The sequence below is a fragment of the Protobothrops mucrosquamatus genome, unplaced genomic scaffold (assembly GCF_001527695.2).
Source record: "Protobothrops mucrosquamatus isolate PMUCROS unplaced genomic scaffold, P.Mucros_1.0 scaffold1446, whole genome shotgun sequence".
NCBI classification, from domain to species: Eukaryota; Metazoa; Chordata; class Lepidosauria; order Squamata; family Viperidae; genus Protobothrops; species Protobothrops mucrosquamatus.
Genome location: NW_015387626.1, coordinates 106,480 through 128,081, shown reverse-complemented (window position 1 = coordinate 128,081; position 21,602 = coordinate 106,480). Strand labels below are relative to the sequence as shown.

The 21,602-nt window shown below is 45.5% G+C and overlaps 2 protein-coding genes across 3 annotated transcripts; both read right to left on the bottom strand.

Moving 5' to 3' along the window:
• Positions 1-5,258: 5,258 nt before the first annotated feature.
• Positions 5,259-11,469, bottom strand: GOLPH3L (golgi phosphoprotein 3 like). Of its 2 annotated transcripts, none has more exons than XM_015822046.1 (5): positions 11,414-11,469; positions 9,837-10,043; positions 6,901-7,032; positions 6,692-6,806; positions 5,259-5,951 (listed from the first exon to the last, which is right to left on the bottom strand). In XM_015822046.1, the coding sequence occupies exons 2-5, from the start codon at positions 10,017-10,019 to the stop codon at positions 5,524-5,526; spliced, it is 858 nt and encodes a 285-aa protein (XP_015677532.1). In that variant the 5' UTR covers positions 10,020-10,043; positions 11,414-11,469; the 3' UTR covers positions 5,259-5,523. The 2 variants fall into 2 exon arrangements, with proteins under 2 accessions (XP_015677532.1, XP_015677533.1); XM_015822047.1 differs by lacking the exon at positions 11,414-11,469 and adding an exon at positions 10,710-10,794.
• A 1,715-nt stretch (positions 11,470-13,184) lies between these two features.
• Positions 13,185-21,026, bottom strand: HORMAD1 (HORMA domain containing 1). The gene is made up of 15 exons (XM_015822026.1): positions 20,994-21,026; positions 20,758-20,902; positions 19,772-19,835; positions 19,490-19,526; positions 19,377-19,397; positions 19,257-19,283; positions 18,648-18,715; positions 17,543-17,688; positions 17,203-17,447; positions 16,855-16,921; positions 16,208-16,281; positions 15,878-15,961; positions 14,852-14,959; positions 14,648-14,671; positions 13,185-13,265 (listed from the first exon to the last, which is right to left on the bottom strand). Exons 1-15 carry the CDS (start codon positions 21,024-21,026, stop codon positions 13,185-13,187), a joined length of 1,224 nt encoding a protein of 407 aa, XP_015677512.1.
• Between the last annotated feature and the right edge of the window lie 576 nt (positions 21,027-21,602).

The following is a 21,602-nucleotide window of genomic DNA, read 5'->3' as shown; positions in this document are numbered from 1 at the left end:
CCGCCGAGGCGCCGGACGGTCCCCTTTCTTGCACCAAAGATGGAAGACGAGCACTTCAGCCGGGCAGGCGCCAAAATGGCCAGAGGAGAAGAAGGGACGCCTAGTGTCTGAATCCTGCTCTGGGGGAGTCACCACCCTCCTGTAATTTTCGCCCGGGGGGAGGGGGAGGGGGTCTAGGTGAGGGTGAGCCCCCTTCTTCGACCCTGAAGGACCTTGAGAAGGACGGTCAAGGCTGCCTCCAAGAAGCGGTGGTTCCTTTGTTTCATCCTACAAACTCTGCTGTGTGGGTCCCCAATGAGGAGGCAACGCCATCTAGTGGTCCAAAGGGGGGGGGGAAAGTGGGGAGGGGGGCGAAGGACCAGAACGGGGTTACCTTCCACCGAGGAGGAAGGGGAAGACCCCCTACCCTTGGGAGCAGATATCCCAAAGCAAGTCATTTCCTTCTAAAAACCCTTGGCGCTAAATATCCCCCTTCCCCAACGCAGGTGGGCTCGGCCCAGTCTCCCCACCCCGACAATTCGATGCATGAAGCCTAATGACAGAGACCCCCCCCCCTCACTCTCTCAAGGTTCCAAGCCAGTTTCTGAGTTGGACAAAGCAGAGCCAGTTTTAAACCACAATTCCTCCTCCTCCTCCTCCTCCTCCATCATCATCTATTTTCTAAGCCACTGCAGGACAGGCAGCAATCCGAGATGAGCACAAATCTCTGGCCCTCCTTGCCCCCCTACCCAGAGGTCCACCCATGGCTAATTTTGCATCTGGAATATCCCCCTGCTGCCCCTCCTTGACCTCCCCTCCCTCCTCCAGCATCTTTGGGCCGCCCACTCGTTTCATGACTCCCCTCCCAGACCTTGTTTGAAAGGGGTCAGGAAGCAAAGTGGCCCTTCTGGGTCAGAGCAGGGCTGGACAGACGCAGATTATTCTCTGCTGCATCTTGGAAAGCTGCCTTTCGTTTTATCTGATCGGCGGTCAAAGCCACGATCCATGCAGAGGGCACCAGAACAACCTTGGCTATCCTGCCCCCCCCTTTGGGTCCCTCTCCCCACCACTGCTGCTACTGCTTCTTCCTCCTCCTCCTCCTCCTCCTCCTCCTCCTCCCCTTCCAGGCCTGTTGGGTGTTCCCCTGGTCCCAAAAGGTTCTCCAAATTACCGAAAAGAAAAAAAAAAGGAGAAAAAAAAAATTCTACCTCACTTTATCTCTTGCACCAAACGATACCAAAGATGGTTTTGTTTTCCTTTTGCAAACAAAGTCTTTTGTGTGTGGGTGTGGGTGTATGTATGTGTGTGTGTCGGGGCGAGTGTGTCGTCGTTGGAGCAAGGGTGGACGGGTGTGTGTGTCGTAACGCGATAGTTCTTATTTTTAATTTCCTGCATGGCTTCTCTAAGTACTTGGTTTGCGTCAAGACGCTCAGCTTGCCCTGGGCAGAGAGGGCACCGGCCTTTTTCTCTTTTTTTTTTGGGGGGGGGGAAGAAACCTGAACCCCAATTTCTCTCAACCTGCTTCCCCCCCCCCCATTCTCTGACCACCTTGTTCCCAGTGGAAGCTAAGATAATGCACTTTAGGGACCGAGCTACTGGGAAAGGACTTGGGAAGGTCCCTTCTGAATGTGCCCTGAGCCACAAAATGAACAAACAGGATTAAAAAAAAAAAGGGGGTGTGTGTGCATTGTTTGCCAATTCCAAACAGAAATTTATGGAATTGGAGGGGAAAAAAGTTACACATTACACTCCTGCCTTCTTAGAGGCTGATAGAGGCTCCCTTTCTTGGCTCCTTTTTCACCGCTGACCCTCTTTTTAAAATAATCTAGTTTCTTTTTTTTTTAAACGCTCTGGCCAATTAACCAGGTCTCAAAAACTCAATTCTTCCAAGATTTTTTTTTTTCCCCACAGAAGTTGTCTGCTCGCTTCTGACAATAGGCAGACCACACTCTGACCGGCAATCAGCATTGTTACGTTTACACAGTTTTATCAGTTTTATCAAAAAGGGTTTGAGGTGACTCACAGTGAGGAAATACTGTTCAAAGTAGGCAGGCCAAAAAAACAAGAGGTGAGGTGTAAGAAATCCATACCAGCTTCTAATTAACACATTTTCTAAATGAATAGCTAAGGTTAGTACTTATGTTTGATTGGAGCCCACTCATTTTTCAAAGTTGTTGGGGTAAGATTGCCGTAGAAGGGCTGCCATCTTGAACAATCTCATTTTTATAAAAAAAAATCTATCTCTTCACAACTCCAATATCTGCACCGCTGGTGAAATTCTAATAAACCATTTCCCCTGGGTTTATAAACCCTAATATTGTTTCTTTTGGGCTGTGTGAACCCATCCATGACGACTTAAATCTCTATGCAAACCAGGCAATCGAGGCTTGTGTAATAAACCACGAAGATAAATCTTAGCTTAGCATTCGCTTTTAGCACAACAGGACGCATTCACTCTTAAAAAGAAATGAATCCTTGGTCCCATCAACTATATCTGAACAAAACGAAGAAAAAAAAAATTAACAGGCGTCAATGTGGCCTCAACTATCAAATCGAAAGAGGAAGGCCTAAAATAGGTGTATTTCTTACCCTGGCATTTAAAATGTGTTTTAAAAATGGGCTGCTTTTAAAATCTTTAAGAGTTTATAAATCAGGCGAGTGCATATGAACCAATTTCTGGGCTGGCCTTTTTTTTGCCAAACCTGTTAAGCTCTTGGGAAATTTTGTATTGTATTTTTTTTTTTACCTGCCTAAACACACATCCTAGTTGGTGACCTCTAACAAGAATAAGGTGTGGCAAAGGAGGATTAACAGATGGCTTTAAAAAAAAAAAGTTTGCTAAACTCCAGGATTTTAGTTCCAAAGTCCGATGAATCTGGTTCTGCAAGGAATCCTTCGGATACCAACCACCAATACGCTATGTACGTACAATTCAGCTCTGATTCCCGAGTCTGAAGCGGCTGCCTTATCGCAATTTTTGTTTGCTTGTTACACAATCTGTGCTCTGCAACATCACAGGCACAACACCTGGGCTCAGACCAAGCCCTGATGACGTTTTGAGCTCAAGCCAGCAAAAGACACTTCCTTGGGTGGGGTGCTTTTGTCAATCCTGACATGTTCCCACCTTGCTTAAATGTTTTAACTCTGGAAACCCATTATATTGTCAAATTCAGGCCCTCATTAGTAACAGCAGCTCTAAAGTATGTTCCGTGGCTTTCCCACGTCCTGGAAGATCAGGTTGCTAACTTGGAAAACATATGGTTCTTCCTGTGCTTTATGTACAGCTTGACGGGCAGAGATAAATAGGCAAACTTTTCTATAGAATAAAACAGTGGTTCTCAACCTGTGGTCTGCGGACCCCTGGGGGGCTACGAGGTCATCACAGGGGGTCCTCGAAGGCTTGAAGAAATGTTATGATTTAAATCTTAAGTCTTGGAGGGGTGGGTGGATCCGTGGCTACAAAGGGTATTCAAAGGAAACGTTGAGAACCACCGGAACGAAAGATCATTTAAAAAAAGAGACTACCCTGTCATTCAAAAGTGGATCTCTTCCCCGTAAAAGGTGTCCCTTTCTCTTCACTCCCTGGCCAGTGTAAGCTGAGTGGTGTGCTCATGTTTTTTTAAATCAAAGCAGTGCATTACTATCTATTAATGAATTGAATGTTTCTCCTTTGTTTGTCAACCGTGCTAACTTAAACAGAAAAACCAAAGTCTTTCTCTCTTTTCTTTTTGTCTGTAAACAAGAAAATGAAAAGACCAAAAACAAAAACCAAAAAAAAGTTGAACAAAAGCTGTACATTTTATACCAAAGTTTTTTCTTCTTGAATACCTCATCCTGTAGCTGTTTGTGGTGAAATGTTATTCAGAGAAAGTAAACTGTCCTTAAACTGAAGCACAACGGAGCGCTCTGCTTTACGGGCAGGGATGGGGGAGGGGAGGTTATGGGGAAGTGGGGTGGTTTTTTTTTTAAAAGCCAAGTCCGAGGTCAAGGGTACCTGGGAAGTGAGTCAAGGAAACGGGTTCTGCTGCGCCAAATTAGTAAACCAATTCCAGGCATTAGTAGGGATTCTCGACCGACTTACCTAGCTTCTGCAACCTTTTTAACTCTTCCCATCCAGCCTGAAGATTCTTCTGAATTTTCCAATCCAAATTTCTTCCTCCATCTACGACATTGGAGGAAATGTTGAGCGGGCTTTAAAATCTGCTTTAAAGGGTCTTAAACCTCCCGCAATTTTCTAACTTAAGCAAAAAAAATAAAAAATAAAAAAAATAAAAAAATGGCAAGGGAACACAATGACGACTTTCAAAGGAAAGGAAAGAGTTTAATAACAAGGCAGTGGCCTCTAGAGACTACAAACCCACAGAAACCATGTTTCTCAAGATCCTGAAACACTGCAGGCTCGGCCCTGAACGTCGATGGCCTCAACTGGGTTCAAAGGGTCGGCTCTAACTGGTGGCTCAGGCAGCCCAAATACACCTCTGTGAACTGTGAACTCACGGTAAGGCACTAAACTAAAGGACACGGAGTTGCAAGCAGAACCACAAGCATTAAGGTACAATTTTACGCAGGTCTGGAATTCAGCGTCAAGTTTCTAGATCTCATGGTTCTGAAAAGAGGCTCTAAAGCGTCTCCCCCCCCCCCCGAGGCCAACGGACCTCTTAAAAGTCTCACAAGATAGTCGAATAAAACAGAATGGGTTTTAATCCCGGCCCCTTCCAGGAAAAAACCTGGTTGGGAACTATCCAAGTCTAACCAGTTTTGTACAATGTGTTCTGGCTTCGGTTGCTGTCAGTACAAGTATTCGGGGGTTGAACTCTTAAATTAGATGCACTTCAATCTAACCGGGGTGCATCTGAACGGCGATACCGGGAGGAGACAACCAGGGGCGTTGCTGCTCCTTGCCAGGACTCTCCGCGCAACCTTTAGGCTCAAAAAGCAGAAAGCAAACACGGCCGAGATTGCATAGAAACTTGTGCTGTAATTCAACAAACGCAAGGACAGCACAAGGAAAAGAAAAAAAAAAAAGCAAAGGAACTTGGATTCCTGAAGAAGAAGGAAAAAAAAAAACCTGGCAAGACAAAAAAGGGAGGTTGGGATCGTGAGGTTAAAAAAGGAGAACAAGCACACCCGCCAGAATGAATCCCCCTCCTCAATACGGCAAAAAAGAGAGGAGGGTTTGAAGTGAAAGATGAGGGGGGCAGGGAGAAAGGACTGTCTTTTTGTCCCAGACACAGCCCCTCCTTTGTTTTAAGTTGGGGTCTAAGAAAAAATGAACCAGGGTTAGGGTTAGGGAGAGCAATGCACAAACGTCTTGGCTGATCCCGGGATCCCTTGAAGAAGGTGTGACGGTGGGGCTGGCGGTGAAGGCAGGGCTGTCCCTGTAACAGAATGAGCTCTCCAGGCCCAGCTTCAGAGGCCGATGGTGGGCCTGGCTAGCCGCGGTCGCCAAAAGCTCCTGCTCAGGAAGGTGGGAGGACACCACCAAGCCTCCTGGAGGAGAAAAGGGCCGAAGCCGCTTGGAACCACTTCGCTCGCCGGGAGGGCTTAGGATTTATTGAAGGCCGCCAACACAGCCCAGATCATCTCGGCGCCCGCTGCCTTGGCGGCCTCCACCTCAGGGTCCCTATCCATCAGATCCTTGGACCTATTCATTGCCACATCGTACTTCTCATCCACCAGGCTGGCGAAGACGTTCTCCAGCACGTCCGAGGCGTGGGCCAGGACCAGCAGCGCCAAAGTCCTCCTGTCCATGCGGTGGGGGTCGTTGACCCACCTGTCCAGGACGCTCTCCTGCAGCCGTTTCACCAGCCGCTGCTTCTCCGTGGTGTTGGTGACCGGGTGGGTGGTCATGTCGAAGAGGAGGAAGTTCTGCTTCTCGGTGGTCAAGATGCCCTTCTCCACCAGGTTCTTGGCAATCCGCTCGCGGACGTTGCGCAGCTGGTACTGCAGCTTGAAGGGATTCCAGGTTTCACCTGGGAGGGAGGGAACCATTCGGAGTCAGGGAAAATTATGCTCTGTGGGCAAATTACTGAAGGAAGCCCCCAACAGCTTTTGGACAGGCCTGCCTGAAACTTCCCTCCCCCCTTTATTCTCTCTTAAATCCTAGGTTTTGAAGACGACCTCCAAAATATATGGATTTATATTCCGGGGTGACTCAAAATGGATTCCCTATTTACCTCTGGGTAACGTTACATCCAACACTTTGGACAAAGTAAAAAAAGCTCATGAAAATGAGACAATGGGAAGAATCCCAGCCCTTGGGAAAACCTAATTTGATTTCTTCCTTCAGGGTTGATGATCACTGCCATTTCTGGACAATGGTTGATAGCTGAATGTGTCTCTAATGCTGGTTTTTTCATCAATTTAACCATTCATTTTCCTTCGGTCGAAATCTACACATTGCATTGAGCCATAAAAGTACAGCAGTTGTTTGATTCTCTGTTTTTTTTTTTAAAAAAAAACTTTGGGCTGTGGTGGCTTGAAACCATGAGTTAAACAATTGAGTCAAATTTCAACTCTTTCCACAAAACCCAGGCTCATTGCAAGGTGTGACCCCGGCCACAGAAACCAGCAGGCCCAGTGAAGGATGTCACCCTCACAGCTGTTTCAGAAGCAGCTGCAGGACAAGGCAAGCGCTCTGCACGGGGCCAGGGGCTGCCCTCGGAGAGACCAGGACCGCAGCCACACAAGGCAGCCGTCCAATCTCTCTCACCTGTGAGCAGTTCAATCCAGGTCTGCACGGTCTCGGCTGGCTCCGTGGCCTTCAGATGGCGGAGCGTCTCGTCCAGGAGGACGTCTCCAGTCGGGGCATCCGACTTCACGAGGACCTGAGTGGGCGAAGAAAACGGGGTCCAGGCGCTGAAGAGGTGGAGACCCAGTAGTTCTTCACAGCCCGGGCAAACCGGGAAGGCCAAAGCCTACCTTTCGATCCAGCAGCCGTTTTTTCCTCATGGACTGGGGCTCCAGCTGTATCCTGCCTCGCATGGCGAGCTCAATGAGGATTCCCCCGCGCAGTCCCGAGGAAATGCAGTCATTCCAGAAAGATGTGTAGCCCTGAGAAGACCAGCAAAGCAGAAGTCAACCGGGAGAGCTCAGCTCAGTCCCAAAAGCGCACACACACAGGTTTACCACAAACCACCCTGGTCCCACCAGACTTTGACCAGCAGACTAACTCCACAGCATACGTAACAAAATTGTTATACGTCGTCCTGATACACAAAACGTCAGCCCTAGCTCCTCTCTTACTTGTCGATTTAATAATGTGAGGAAAAGTCCTGACAAAAGGGTATGAAAGCAGCAGCAAAACTAGCACTCAATTCGGGTTTTCAGAAAATGTGCATCAAGTAGGAAGACGTAAGTGCAGAGTTTAAATTCAAGATATTAAACCTTGGCATTTAGATAAGCCGAATTCAGTGTCATATTTTTACCACCTGCATTCTTGCATCAGGCAAGCGTGGGGAAAAAAAATCAGTCGTACCGTATCCAATCTTTTCATTTTTTTTTCGTTTGCCTGGTGGTTCCAAGATTACATAATTGTTAAGTCAATTAGGATAAGGACTAAAAATTTGGTAACTATGCCTAATAACGAGGCATGCTAGCCATGATTAACTGCTTTTTTTTTTTTTAAAAAAAAAAAAATCTCAGCTAGATTAATAATATATTTCCTTAGATTACATTGCCAAGTTTGACAGCAGATGGGAAGGTTATACCAGAAACAATTCTGGCAGAGAACATTTGGCTGAAATGTCAACTCAAATAGAAAAGCAAACAAGAGATTTCACGGTTCCTGTAATGTCCAGAGCACACACACAAATTGCCAATCTCTCAAATACGCAAATACTCCTAAAGCACCAACTTCCCTCTCCTTCTCAACATCCAATTAAATCGTTACATATTTTGTGAAAGTAATGGAGGAAAAATGGGATTTTAACAACCATCTGTACTTTTTAAATGACACAAAATATTTGAATATGTTAGAACTCAGTGTTCCTTCGAAAATCTGCCTTCGATTCATTCAGTTTTATCAGGCTTATAAATCTCTTGGCATTTTAGTCTGTGCTCTTCCTGCTTTTTTTTTCCCCTTTCTCTCATTTTGCATCTCTTCTTTCTCCTAAAGGGTTGATAACAAATCATAATAAAAAGAAAAAGAAGTGGACTTTTCTATCACCATTGCAACAAAGCAAATGGTATATACTGTATGTGGTCTCCTGCTTGAGCAGGGGGTTGGACTAGAAGACCTCCAAGGTCCCTTCCAGCTCTGTTCAGATGCAAAGCGGTTCTAGCTTATCTTTGAATTAAATTGGAATTTAATTCTTTTCGACTCCCATTTCAAGCCAAACACAATTTTACTGTCCATCTGTCCTGTATGATTTCTGTCAGTCAAAAACAACACAAGACAAAGGATTTTGCTGCGCCTTTTTACAACTGAGAGAAGCACATCCCAGCTACAGGTCTTGGGAATCCCGTCCTTAAAGTACAGTAAAAAAGAGGTTTACCCTAATTCTTTTATTTAGTGATTTAATCTGGTATCCCCTACTGTAAAAAAAAAAAGAGAGAGAGAGAGACCAGGCATTTTTTCTACAATCCTGCAGCAATGTTTTTGTTTGTTTGTTTTTCCCCATTCAGTCTATTACAATTAGCTTCGAGGTCTGCAAGGTTAGGAAATCCAGGATGGAAGCTACATCTGGCTACTATATGCCAATCATGGAGAGCCAGGACCAGTTTCTCCCTGGGCAAATTTGCCATGTGGAACTTCCATCCCCATGGAAGAGGAGGAAATGAAGCCCCTGAGAGAAAGTCACAGAACAGGTGCAGCTGGAATTAGGATGCTGTAATTTAAACGGTGTCGCCCAAGGGCAAGGAGTTACGTACACAACACACCAAGGTTAAATGCTGTTTTGTTATGAACAGCCTCCAAATGCAACTTCCGGCTTCTTAGAGAGAAGATGTGATGCCCCAAATTTGGGGCATCACATCTGTGATGCCCCAAATTACGGCAGTTTCTGCACACCTACTTGAGTAGCAAAAATACGTAGCAATTTTCCCTTGTTCCGCCCTGAAGGAAGACAGCCAAGCTGGCACGTACTACTGTTTCCTGGTTTTTCATTAAATCAAGTTCTGTTTGTTGAGAACTGGATCAAGAGAAAGTTTCTCTTCTCCTGCCAATGGCATTAAATTAAGTTAAAATTTGGGACGTAGCCTGACATTGTTGACTGATCAAACCAGGAATACATTAGTACTGATAACTGGATCGGCAATGCCCAAGGAGATCCTTGGGAAACTTTTGTTTCTCTCACACTCCTTCTTAGTCCCAACAAACTTTTCTAATTAAGGGAAGGTTATGAGCTTTGGTGTTGGCAAAAAAAACCTTGGCAAACTGGTTTGCTGGTTAAAAAAAAAAACATCAGAGGGATCAGTTTACCGCTGGTTTAAAATATAAAGCACCCATCATAATGAACTCCACTCCTTGGTAAAAGCACTGCTAAAATCCCAACTGAATCTCCAGTGACCTTGGTCAAAAAGGAAGCAGAACCCAACCCTGAATTTGAATTTTCTGACTTAACTTGACGGAATTTTTCTCTGCTCCTTCACATAATAGTGCAAAGCTGCTCTGTTGTTTTTCTTAATGTTGCTGTTGAAACCTGCCTTGTTTAGGAAAGTTGTTTTAGTTGTGCCCAGTTGTTACCACATTGTATCACTCTGGAAGTTATTTCTGAATACGTTTTGTTGTTTACAAATCTAAATTTTGTACGTTGTCAGGAGCCTTCTTGGGAAAAGAGATGGCACAGATCGATAAATGCCGGAATCACCGTAAGTAGGAAAGGACCCCAAACGCGAGAGATCCAGTCGGATCCTACCTCTTTGTCCTTCAGACCCAAAAGCAAGATCTCTTCCATGAGGGTGAGGCGGATGTCTTTGGAGTCTCCGGAGTCCTCTTCGCCCACAGTCTGGTTGACCACGGCATGTTCTTCATCCTCCACCCGCTTGTCTGCGTTCCTTCCAACTTCCACACGTTTTCCTCGGTGGATCAAAGTTGTCATGGCTTCTCTGCTGGGTCTGTAAGCCTAACGGAAATATAATTGTGTAAGCAGCTGCCGATTGCGCCATCTGAGCTCACCTACCACTCTCAAAGGCCTGAGGGAAGAAACCACAGCAACTCCCCTAATAAGCTATGGGCCCTGCCCCACACTTGACCCAATCCCCACAACCTAGAATGCATTCTCTGTAGGGAAGTGAGGAACAGATCCATGCTCCGAAGACACGATTCCTTCTGTGCACAACTTTCAAAAAACAGCTCGTCTATTACGCTAAGCCACAGTTTGCTCAATCACGATTTAATGAATCAACCACAAGTAAGTGAAGTATCGAATAATGACCACAGGGACTTGAAAACAACAGGCTAATCATTTTATAAAACAACGTACAAGTTTTGCTTATTAGCTTAGCAAGGGTGGATTGCAAGCAAGTTCTAAACTTGGTTTCCTTGGGATCCAGATGTGTTGGACCAGACTTCCCAGAATTCCTACCTCAGTGAGAACTCAGGGACCTGTAGTACCAATATAATCCAAAAGCTATTTTCCCCCCATCTCCTTTTTCTAAATGCTATCCACAGAAAGGATAACATTTCATCCATCTTATAGAGGCAACAAGTTAAAGTCAGAAAGAACTACAGGATGATAGTCCTTATTGAGTAACCATTTTGCCAAAGAACCTGATATAAAGACTCTCACTTTTTTCCCCAGCCAGGTTTTGAGACCAAAGGTAAAAAATGTCTTTTTTAAAGCTATTATAAGTCCATAAAATAGGCAAAATAGGCAGCAGCATCCAAGGCTCCTTCAGGGAGTGCTTAGTCCATGAAAGAGGGCCCAAGCTTGAGCAAACAGGAACCCGGCTGCTGCCTCAGGTGAGAACATCCCCTTGCATGTGATGAAAGAGGAACTGTATATGTGGCAGCCACGAGGCAGAAAAGAAAAGGGTTTGAAAAAGTGGCTTGGCTGTATTCCTGAGCCTCTCCTGTGGAAATAAATCATGGCACATGTCAGTTTAAAAGGTGACCCCCCTTGAGAGGTGGAGGCAGGAAGGAGAAACAAGCCATCCCAACTCCGGTTTCACAAGAAACAAAGCTTCCAGGGGAAAAAGGCTTGAATACACGTGGGATTTTCTCTCTCTCTCTTTCTCTCTCCCCAAATAGAGACCTGGGTTTTCCCTACACCTCAAAGACCGAGGGGGCTGCACGGCCTACCCCCAGCCCCCAGCCCCTTTTGCACAACACCCTCCTCATTTGCAAATCACAGGAAGGGCTGGTTCCCCATTTGGGGGGCGCAGAAGAGAAGCCCGCCACCCCCCCCCCTTCCAACTGCACCTGCCAATGGAAGAAACTGTCCCCCCCTCCCCATGCTATGGCTGCTTTGCTCCCCCCCCCACCAACCCTTACCCGCACTCCTGGCTCTGCCTTCCCAGCTGCTGCTCAGCCTCCCTCCTCGCCCTTCTCCGCCTGGGGCAGCGGCAGCCCCGGTAGCCGACTTCCGGGCTCACCTACGGGGAGGAAGGAGCCGAGAGGAAAAGCCCCAAAGGCTTCTCCCCCATCGCTTCCTGGTGTCCCCGGGAAACGTATCCCGGTAGCCGCGCCGAGGGCCAATGGGAGCAGCGGCAGCCGCGGAAAGCGCCAATCGGCTGCCGGGGGAGGCGGGGCTTCCCCCTCCCTCCCTCCCTTCTCCCCCTCTTCCCCCCCCACCGCGGGCCACTCGCAAACTTGCCAAGGGGGCAGGATGGATGGCCCGGGAGGGGGTGGGACCAGCCCGCCTGATGGACGGGCGCGGCAGCCAATGGGGCCGCGGAGAGTGGCTCTCCGGCCGGCCAGGCAGAGCTGAGGGGAAATCAAGAGGGGGGGGGAAATGGGTCGGTGGGGGCTTGCGAAGGGGAGGGGGGCGGCAGAGTGCCCCGCCGTGAGGGGAAGGCGACGGTTTAAAACATACAATAAACAAACAAACAAACGTAAATAAATAAAATGAAAAATAAACAAATAAACCTGGTCTGTTTCTGAAGGGGCCTTTTTTTCCCCTTCCCACCAAAAGGCGCAGAGGGGCTGAGGAGACCCCCTTCGCCCTCCCTCCCCCCCCACAGACCCGCCTGAGGGAGACCCCGGCCCAGGAAAGGCCGGTCCTGGGTTCCTGAAGGCCCTGAGGGAGCCTCCAGCTGCAGGGGCAGTCTCCCCTCACTGCCGGGTTCCAGGCCTCCACGAGCCCCAGGGAGGCCTAGTGGGTGGCTCCAGCAGGGCCCTTGCGCTGAACAGACCCTGGTTAAATCCTGGCTTGGCCAGGGGGGTCTCTGGAGGCGCTGATTCCACCCAGGCTTGGCCAGAAGAGAGGCCTGGGGGGGGCGCTGAGGAGAAAAAGGCGGGAAAGCTAGGAGGGAGGGGCTCCAGAAGAAGCTCTGGGAGGGGTGCCCCGCTCTCTCTCCCCCCACAGAGCCCCTCCCTGGCGCACTTACTTGGGGGGTCCCCACCTTGCCCGCCATCTTGGGGGGGGCAAAGTTTTTCCCCTCCCCTGCCCCATTTTTGCCCCCCCCGGGCCTGGCTTTGAGGGGCCAAAGGGGGCCCTGGTGGCAGGGAGGGGTCCCAGGCATGGCCCAGGCATCGTCGGGACAGTCCTCGACTTACAGCGGTTCGTTTAGGAACCGTGCGCAGTTACCACCAGACTAAAAAGGCACCATTTTTCCCCCCTAGGGCCATCCCGGCATCCTTGTGGCCGCCGGATCAAAGCTCGGACACTTGGCAACTGACTCGTCTTTGCGACGGTCGCAGAGTCCAGAGGCCGAGGGGTTCTCCTTGGCGACCTTCTGACCAAGTCAACGGAGGAAGCCGATTCCCTTAACGACCGTGTTCCCAAGTTAACAACTCACTTAACCACGGTGGCAGGAAAGGTCATAAAAGGGGGCAAAAATCGCCGAACCGCTGTCTCGCTTAGCAGGAGAAATGTTGGGCTCCGTTGTGGCCGTAACTCGAGGACCACCTGCGACCCCTTTTTTTTTTCCCCCAGCCTGGTGGGAAATCTCTCCCCGTGAAAGGCGCGTGTCTTAAGACAAAATAAAAACAGGAAGCCCCATCAGTGTCAGTGGCTTTAATCTTTTCAAAACACCTCCTTTAAAACTTCCGAAGACCATCAGCCGGGAGAAAAACACGGGAAAAGAAAACGAAAAGCGCCTCTCTAGAACTCTTCCGTGGGCTGGCTGATTTTTCTCCGCTTGGGACTGAGCTCTTGGCTGGAAGAGAAATCCAGAGGATGAACCTGGAGGTGGGGAGGGGGGGGGAAAGCCAAAAAACAGATGTATCTGCTGCAGAATATGAATTGTTTCATGAGAATTCCCTCTTCCTTCTCCTCCCCCCTTTTATTGTTTTCGCTTTCATTTGATTGCAGATAAACTATTAGTTCTTGGCTGAATTGCCGAGCGGAGGAGTTTTTAAGCCAGCGGGTCTGTGAATGGTTTTTCATTTATTCTTACTCATTTCTTTAGATCCCAGCTTTATTATTTTGATAAATAAATCAAGGCGGCAAACATACCTAATACCCCTCCCTCGTTTTAAGGGAAGGTCTTGATGCTACTAACAGGCAAATCTTTCGCTCTCTGAGGCTTAATGAAGTGAAATCAAATACACATTTTAAACCCTGCTTCTCTTTGCAGAGGACGGGGCGCCCAAACAGCCGGGAAAATGTTTGCCCATTTAATACACAATCACAACTGCGATCGCAACTCAGCTTCCCTTTGGAGCTAATCTATTCCAGCCAGTATGTTCTATTACTTCTTTTTTTTTGGGTCCTCTGTTTGCCATTAGATCTGAAAGCGCCACGAGCATTAACAGCCACTCATTTATACAAGGGAAGTGCCAGAACATGTAATTCTTTACTTAGGCTGGAGGTGATGAGAAAAGGTCTGTAAATTCTCAGCCACTGCTGCAAAAAAAAAAGGTGGGGAAAAAAAAAGAGGTGTATTTGGCTGCAATCTGGCCTGCGTTTCACATCATGCAAGCGTGGTTGAACTTTAGAGGACTTATTCTTCGGTAAACATGAAGAATGTGGCATAACGTCAATAAAAACATCGATGGAGATTAAATGGAGGATTCGGCCGAAAAATGCAAGATTGGCCGTCTCCAGCCAACCTGTTTAAGATTTAGGGTATCGTTTCAATGAATGTATGTGCATTTGATTGAGAATTAAGCCTTGCTAACGTTGCGGGAAGTGGCTTGGAATATAAGTAATAAGGTGGATACCGCTATCCAAAATAGGTTGATCCTCCATCAGTGGGGAAGTGAGAAGGGTGGGGAAGTTTATTATTATGCAAAAATACAGATTATTCTATTAAAAAAAAACAACAAGTGGTTGTAGCAGAGGGAATTGTCAGAGAATCCTTGTAAAGTCCCAAACTTTACAAGGCCAAAAAAAGAGACACCTGGAGACTCCTGGCTACCTTTGGTGTCACACCTGTTACATGCACAAATGTGTGGCTGTTCACCTCCAGAACAACTATTCTGGGATGGCTCCAGAGCTTCAAGCAGAGCCAGAGCTGTGCTCAGTGCCATGGATTTGAGCTTGTCACATCCCTGGCTCCAACTTTGCTGGCTTATTTTGCCGAGTGTGTTTCTGACTGTGACTGCGCTCCAAGGCACACTTACCTGGGAACAAGTGTGAGTAAAGAACTGCAAGGCAAATGTGCGGAGACATTAAATGGATGGGCAGCAGTGAGCCTCTATTGTCCCACCAGTCACCCCCCTCCTTTACAAAACTAATATTTCCAGAGGTCAAACTTTCTATTTATTCCGCAAAAATCCTGCTGGGGGGAAAGGCGGGTGGTCTAATTGCACCACAGAAGCACTTACAGGCTTCTCCAGTTCTGAGCTCCTTCTCTTCTGAGCTTCGGCACCCTTTGATGGTCTCTGCTTTGTGTTTTCCACGGCACCCTTGACAGAGACAGAGGAACTGTTACTCTAGAAGAAAAGCCTGCAGACGGCTATTAAGCAGCTCGCGAGGCATCTGCAGGCTGTTACTCTTCCTCAGCTCGTGCTAAAAAATTAATGAGGGGCTCTCTCCGAGTGGCGACAGTGAGGGCAAGCCGTAGCTTGGTCCTGATGACATGTGATTTACTTCCCCTGCTGTACATGCTAAAGGGCACTTCTTAAGTTGCTGATTCTGGCAGAATCTTTCCCACAATGCTTATAGGTGGACAATTTTATATCAATCAGGCATTTGGCTGGTGCAAAGAGGTTTTTTTTTTTTTAGTAGCACTTTGTATGATGGATGAGAGGGCTTGCAAAGATTCAAACTGACCTAAAGGTTCTTTCTGGAACACTTTCTGCTGGAAACTGGGAATTCGGGGTGGGAGTTTTTATAAAACCCACCCCCCCAAAACAGGTTTCACTCCAGTTATTTAATCTCTTAATCAGCACCATTTTCTCTTCACCTTGCAGACAAGCTGGAAGCCTTCCTGGGTCTGATTTGACTTCATACGTTTTCATTAAACAGTTGGTGTGGAGACCAGAAGAGACACTGAGGGCTGCTACTTAGCTATGCTCAAATTTTCCGTCTCGGATCCTAGCTGTCCAAATTTAAAGTCAGCCTACTAGCCTAAGCAACTTAGCATGTGGTCTTAAGACATTCAGAAGAAAAGACCAGTGGGAGGATAAAATAATATCATGGATTGCAGGAAAATTTGTTATAGGAATTAATATTTTCATTAACAAAGTCAACCCAGTTATGGGAACAGTAACAAAATGGAGATACCAGGAAAGTAATTCAAATTTAGGACAATAAATTAAGAACGGTTAGTACTAACAATCACTGTCGTGCCTGCGTGACTATCAGTTTGATCTTTTAAAAGAATGCATGTTTAAGAATAAAACGCTTACCGTCTTTCGCTGAAATTTCTTTCCGCTTCGGGTTCTGCTCTCGGTGACTTCAAGTTCTGATGTCTTGCTTATTAAATGATCCACCTAAAAAGAGTTAAACTACCAAATGGTTACTAGCTAAACTTTAACAGACCACATTTCTGCTTTTTTCAGGCTGAAGAGTCACGTACCACAAGGAACAGGTGTCACAGATTTTTTTTTTCTCCATAAAAAGGCTTGCTTCCTCTCCCCTTTGCGATACAATCCTCAGCTTCAAGTAGCTGAACCCGTTTCCTTATTTTATCCCGTGGAGAAAGCAGAGATGTTGGAGAAGAAAACGGAGCTTTGTACCTTAGAATTACTGATGGGGCAGCTCTGATGTTCTTCTGTGATTTGCTCTTCCTCTGTGCAAATTAGGTTTTGTTCTGAAAAGGATTATGCAATTCTTCAGAAAACCGAATAAACGATAATTAAACTTTTGAACTGCCTTAATACATTTTCAAAATTAAGCAGAAAGGGCTGAGAGGCTGCGGTGTGGCACATTTGTTCCTCTCCCTCCATTTCCCAAGGCTAGCAAAGTCTCTGGGGTAGCTAAATGTTACCTTATCCATGTGTATAGTCTGGGGAAAAACAGTCCCAACTTAATCTGCATCACCCAGAGTCACATGCATGAGACAGACAACTCTATAAATTCAATAAAACAAACAAATTATAATGAAATGGAAGCAAAATGCTTTCCAGACAGAATGACTTTTTTCACGGGGGCAGAATTTAACCCATAATATTTGTATCATCTTTCTGGAGGGGAAAAGAAGTATTTGAGTATTTGTTTCACTATTTTCTTTTTAAACCTCATGCTTATTTTTTAATGATTCAGACGTTCATTAAAGGCACTGAGTTCACAACTTCATCTGATGCACACACAAAAAAAGCAAGGCAACGGAGATGACTACCTAGTTATTCTGATACAGAAAAAAAAAATCCTATGCCATGTGTACCTTCAGGGCACAGCTTCCTGCTTGCGTTGTTCTGCCCTCCTGTTTTATTTTCCAGCACAAAATCTTCCTGTGTAAAGTACACAAACAAGAATGTCTTCAAATGGAACTGATCTGGTGATTTTGAAGTGAGGTTATTGTAATAGTAATAATAATAATAATAATAATAATAATAATAATAATAATAATAATAATAATAATAATAATAATAATAATAATAATAATAATAATAAAAATAAAAATAAAAATAAAGTTGGAAGGGACCTTGGAGGTCATCTAGTTCTATTGTGACCTACTACAGAACATAAAACAGATTCCTTCAAGCATACAAATAAATCCCAACACTCTTACATCCATTTTTTGGTCCTGGCCTTCATGAAGATGCCAGCCTTGGACGGAAGCAAGGGAGGAGTCCTCCTTCAGGATGGCTTTGTCCACACGTTCCATGCGGTCCTTCTCGGTGGTCACTTTCACTTTCAGCATATGGAAAGGGGTGGGAACCTCCCCAACATTGAGGTACATCGGCTCCCCCTCCAAGACCATCCCTTCGCAGTCGCCCTCTTTGAATCCAGGGGGCTGGTAGTCCGGAGGTGTAACTGGAAAGAAGATAATCCAGGCTCTGCCATGAGACATGTTAGTTACTTTGATCTACCCCCCTCGATAGACGATATTTTAAAGATTTTAAAGTTACCTTCATCATAATAGAACAACTTCATGGTCAAGCAGACGTTATCAGGCAGCGGGCCCAGGTTTTGCATCAGGATGTAAATCTTGCGGATGAGCAGGATACTTGCTTTCTTAGTGTCCGCGCATGTGATGCTCGATTGACTCTGCTGACTAAAAGCACAAAGTAGCCGGGAGTTGTGTTACCAGGCCAAATAAGTTCATCACCCTCCCCTAAAAAAAAGGAGGATCCTGAAGTTTTTAGCTTTCTTCCCAAGGCCAGTTTGTAAACTCAGTTCTACCCAAGTTGTTCCCTTGTGCCTAGCTGTGTCTGCAGACGAGGGGTACCCCCAAAGAGAGCACAGCAAGGGCAGCAAAACAGTTCTTGGCAAGGAGGTCTAGGGAAATTAGACACAAACAGAGGGGTTTATAAAAGTGTGCAAGATGTGGAGATGTTACACAGAATTGTGCGTCTCTCTTGAACGTGGCATTGTGCAACACAACCTGATTCAGCATCACACACCAAAGGCAGGATGCTTTCACAGAAGGCCACGATCTAATTTATGACAATTGCTCCATAGGATGTGGTGTTGTTCTTTCCACTCGCTTAAGTAGCTTTAAAAGGGAATTAGTCAGATTCATCACGGGAGATAAATCTATCAGGGAGGACAAACCAGGAAGGCTGGATGGGACCTAAAAGGTCAAAGGGCATATGGGCATGAATACCAATTGTGGGGAGTAGGATGAGGGGGCAAGCCTGCCTTTCCGACAGCCTCTGGAAACAAAATGCTGGGCTTTATTCATTCTTGCATGATGAACTAGGGGTCTTCTTAATTCTAGCAGGCAAGTCTGTGTTTGCAACTTTTGTATTTCTGCAGAATTTGGGAGGTGATCAAAGACCACTATTTTCATAGTATTTGTTGCAACAATCCTATTTAGACTTTGTAACAAGCCAACTGTTAGTAGGCAATTGTTATGAAACAAATGTGCATTTTCCTTGTCAACAAACACACCTGGGTTAACGTTCAGTTTCCAAAATCAAAACATATATTTCTCCACACTTTACTGGGACAAATAGCTAGAAACATATTTTACTGGAGTTCTTTGATGAAGAGGGAAAAATAAAAGCATACCTTCTGAAATCCATTGAAGGTCCTTTGTTTGTGTATTTGAACTTAAACTGGTAACATTCTGTAACCGTCTAATACAAAATGCAGCAGTTATTTATCTAGCACTCAGAGGGAGAACTGTGAGTGAAATGACAGAATCAAATCTATTTTGCAATGCCAAGAAATAAATGTTAAAGCCTTGTGCATAAGATTAATTTTGGGAACAGCATTTTGCACACACAAAAATAAAAAAGTAGGTGGTTTCTCAATGATCCAACTAAAACTATAAGGATGCAAAAGACCCAGTCTTCAGTATGTTTACTATAATATAATACAGAAGTAGGGTGACACCTAGTGGGTTTCTGGCACTGTTATTTTCTGTGTCAAGGAAAGTATTTTTGATAAGGAAAAAAGAATTATTTTGTTCCCCAAGAACAAAAGAGCACACATTTCCTTATCTAGTACTGATGGTTCCTTTTATCTTGATGTTAGATTCCATGCAGAGCTCTAAGTATCCACCTTTATCATAATGTTCTTTGTAATAAATATCTTTATAAGAATTTTAATAGATGTTTTGATCTAAATCAAAGCATCCAGTCACAAAGTTTGTAAAAAATGACATGGAAGACATACCTGGGGATCCTCCTGGTTGGTGTAGACCTATATTCAACGATAAACAGCAAAATGAAAATGAGGCCAAGAAAAAGGAAAACTCTCTATGGGATATATGGGATATATCTTTGCCAAACTTACTGCTAAGACGATTAATCTGAGCTGTTTAAAAGACAAGGAAGAAAGAAATTGATATTAGAAGCGTTTTCATACTTGTAAAACCAGGGCCCATTAGAGATAAAATGCCAACTTACATATTTTTTCTGCAGGGCATCATAACATCCTAGCATCCTGCAAAAATCAAATAAGATTGAGGCTTTAAGTTTAGCTTTTGGATGCATGAACTGAAAATACACTTTAAGTGTATTAATTGAAACGAAAAATATGCAGTGGTGCCAGACTATGCAACTCTTTCCATATAATACTCATGACTGTTTTACCAATCTTTCTCCAGTAAAAGTGTCATTCTTTTTCTGCTGGTCACCCCTGCCAGAGGACACAAAGCCACTGGAAGTTGCATCTGGTAGAAGACATACCATTTCACGAGCTGGCTGGACCCGGGGCAGTTTTTATCCTCTTTTAGGATCTTCACGCAGAGATCTTGAAAGACACAAACAAATCACCTGCATTAATTGCAATTAAACTTTTCACTGGCTAATCTAAAATATTTTGCTTCTATAAAATTTGAGTTCTAGACCCTGTTGCCTCGTTTGATGGCTGGTTGGGTGAAGCCAAGGACATCACCCTCATGATGTCATTGTGCAGAGAAATGACATCATCTGTATGATGTCATCATGCACCTGATTAGGAGATTCAGAGATCCAGATCTTTCCATGCAGAATATGCCGATAGCCCTACACCCCATAGTCTTGAAAAGGGAACTATTTTTAAAAAACTGGTCCATAAGAAACGAAACCACCCTTCCCTCCTCCCCAGAAAGGTTTCAGTTATTTTAACTTCCTGCTGTTGGCCAGCCTAGTAAAAAGTTCATACTGGTTTAGAAAATTTTAAAGTAACTTTTTCCCTTTCATATGCAATATGTTTTTTTAAAAAACACCTTAATGTTGTTACTTGAGCAGGATTGATTCCTTTGCAAGCCAACCTATCCCTTTATATCAGGGGTGTGTCCAAGCTTGCAATTTTAAGACCTGTGGACTTCAACTCCCAGAATTCCCCAGCCAGCCAGGCATGGCTAGGGAATTCTGGGAGTTGGTCCAGAAGTCCACATGCATGGGTGGCTAGGGAATTCTGGGAATTGAAGTCCACAGGCCTTAAAGTTGCCAAGCTTGGACACCATTACTTGATATATTTTCTTGCATGCATTTAAATGCATTTTTTTTTCCTGAGAAAGGACTCTCCAAGGAGTCCCTGGGACCATCGAAGGTGGAGAAGGGCTTCTTCTCAAAGGTCCATCTTCTCTTCTGGAACCTCCATGTTCTTCAAGCTTTCCACATCCTTCCAAAACCCTTTTCCAGCAGGGTTTCTCCTTCTTTTTGCCCCAAATACGTGGAAAGGGCATTACCATCCAAATATCTCGTCCCATAGGCACTTTCGGGCAAAATGCCCCTGAGATAGGTGATGCAGGAGACGGAGATGGCCAATAGCCGCTTCACCAACATGAGGGATTGCTGTTCGGTCGCAATTTTGGTGGGGAATATGGCTGCAGTCTGGAAAAAAAAAGAAATCCTTGATCTTCCAGGACAAATGATCCTAGATTTCGATCCTGGGGAGATCTGCCATGAGGCACCTCACACCTACCACAGGATTCCTTTGCTTTTGCAAAGTTGCCATGCCCTTTTCCAACAGGATGTTGCAATCCTCTGTTGATAAAAAAAATAAAAGGATTGGTTAGTCCTGGATTGTTGAGAAGAAAAGAATTAGGGGAAATGGTCCAACCTGGGGATGTTTATGGCTGTGTTCCCACAATGCACAAAGCCATGGATGTCCAACCTTGGCAACTTTAAAGCTTGGGGCCTTCCAACTCTCAGAATTCCCCAGCCAGCATGGGAATTCTGGGATTTAAAATCCCCAGGTCTGAAAATTGCCATTTTGGATGCCTCTACCCTAAGCCATCATTCTAGTTGCCAAACCAGGATGGCTAAACAGGTTGGGGAAGGTGGCCTTCAAGTAGAACCAGTTTTGATGGGAGCAATTATGTGTTCCTGGAATAAATGTGTCAGGATCTATTGTTGTGGAGATGCCAGAGTTTCCATAAGTATGGCTCTGGAGAATTCCATAGTCCACCATCTTTTTCCCCCTTAGGAACCCAAAGTGGCTGCCCTGTTGTGAAAAGCCAGCTGGTGATGGATGCTAAATGGATCTACCAGACCCTCCTGGCTATCCTCCATTTTTGCTGCCTTTCCATTC

Excerpts from the sequence above, each read along its gene's own strand:
- GOLPH3L (XM_015822046.1), bottom strand. The coding sequence starts at position 10,019 with ATGACAACTTTGATCCACCGAGGAAAACGTGTGGAAGTTGGAAGGAAC. Across the intron at positions 7,033-9,836 it reads TGGGTCTGAAGGACAAAGAG|GGCTACACATCTTTCTGGAA; the intron begins GTAGGATCCGAC and ends TGGTCTTCTCAG. Across the intron at positions 5,952-6,691 it reads CTGGATTGAACTGCTCACAG|GTGAAACCTGGAATCCCTTC; the intron begins GTGAGAGAGATT and ends CCTCCCTCCCAG.
- HORMAD1 (XM_015822026.1), bottom strand. The coding sequence starts at position 21,026 with ATGGCAACTTTGCAAAAGCAAAGGAATCCTGTG. Across the intron at positions 18,716-19,256 it reads CCAACCAGGAGGATCCCCAG|ACGGTTACAGAATGTTACCA; the intron begins GTATGTCTTCCA and ends ATTTTGTATTAG. Across the intron at positions 17,448-17,542 it reads GTTGTTCTATTATGATGAAG|TTACACCTCCGGACTACCAG; the intron begins GTAACTTTAAAA and ends TCTTCTTTCCAG.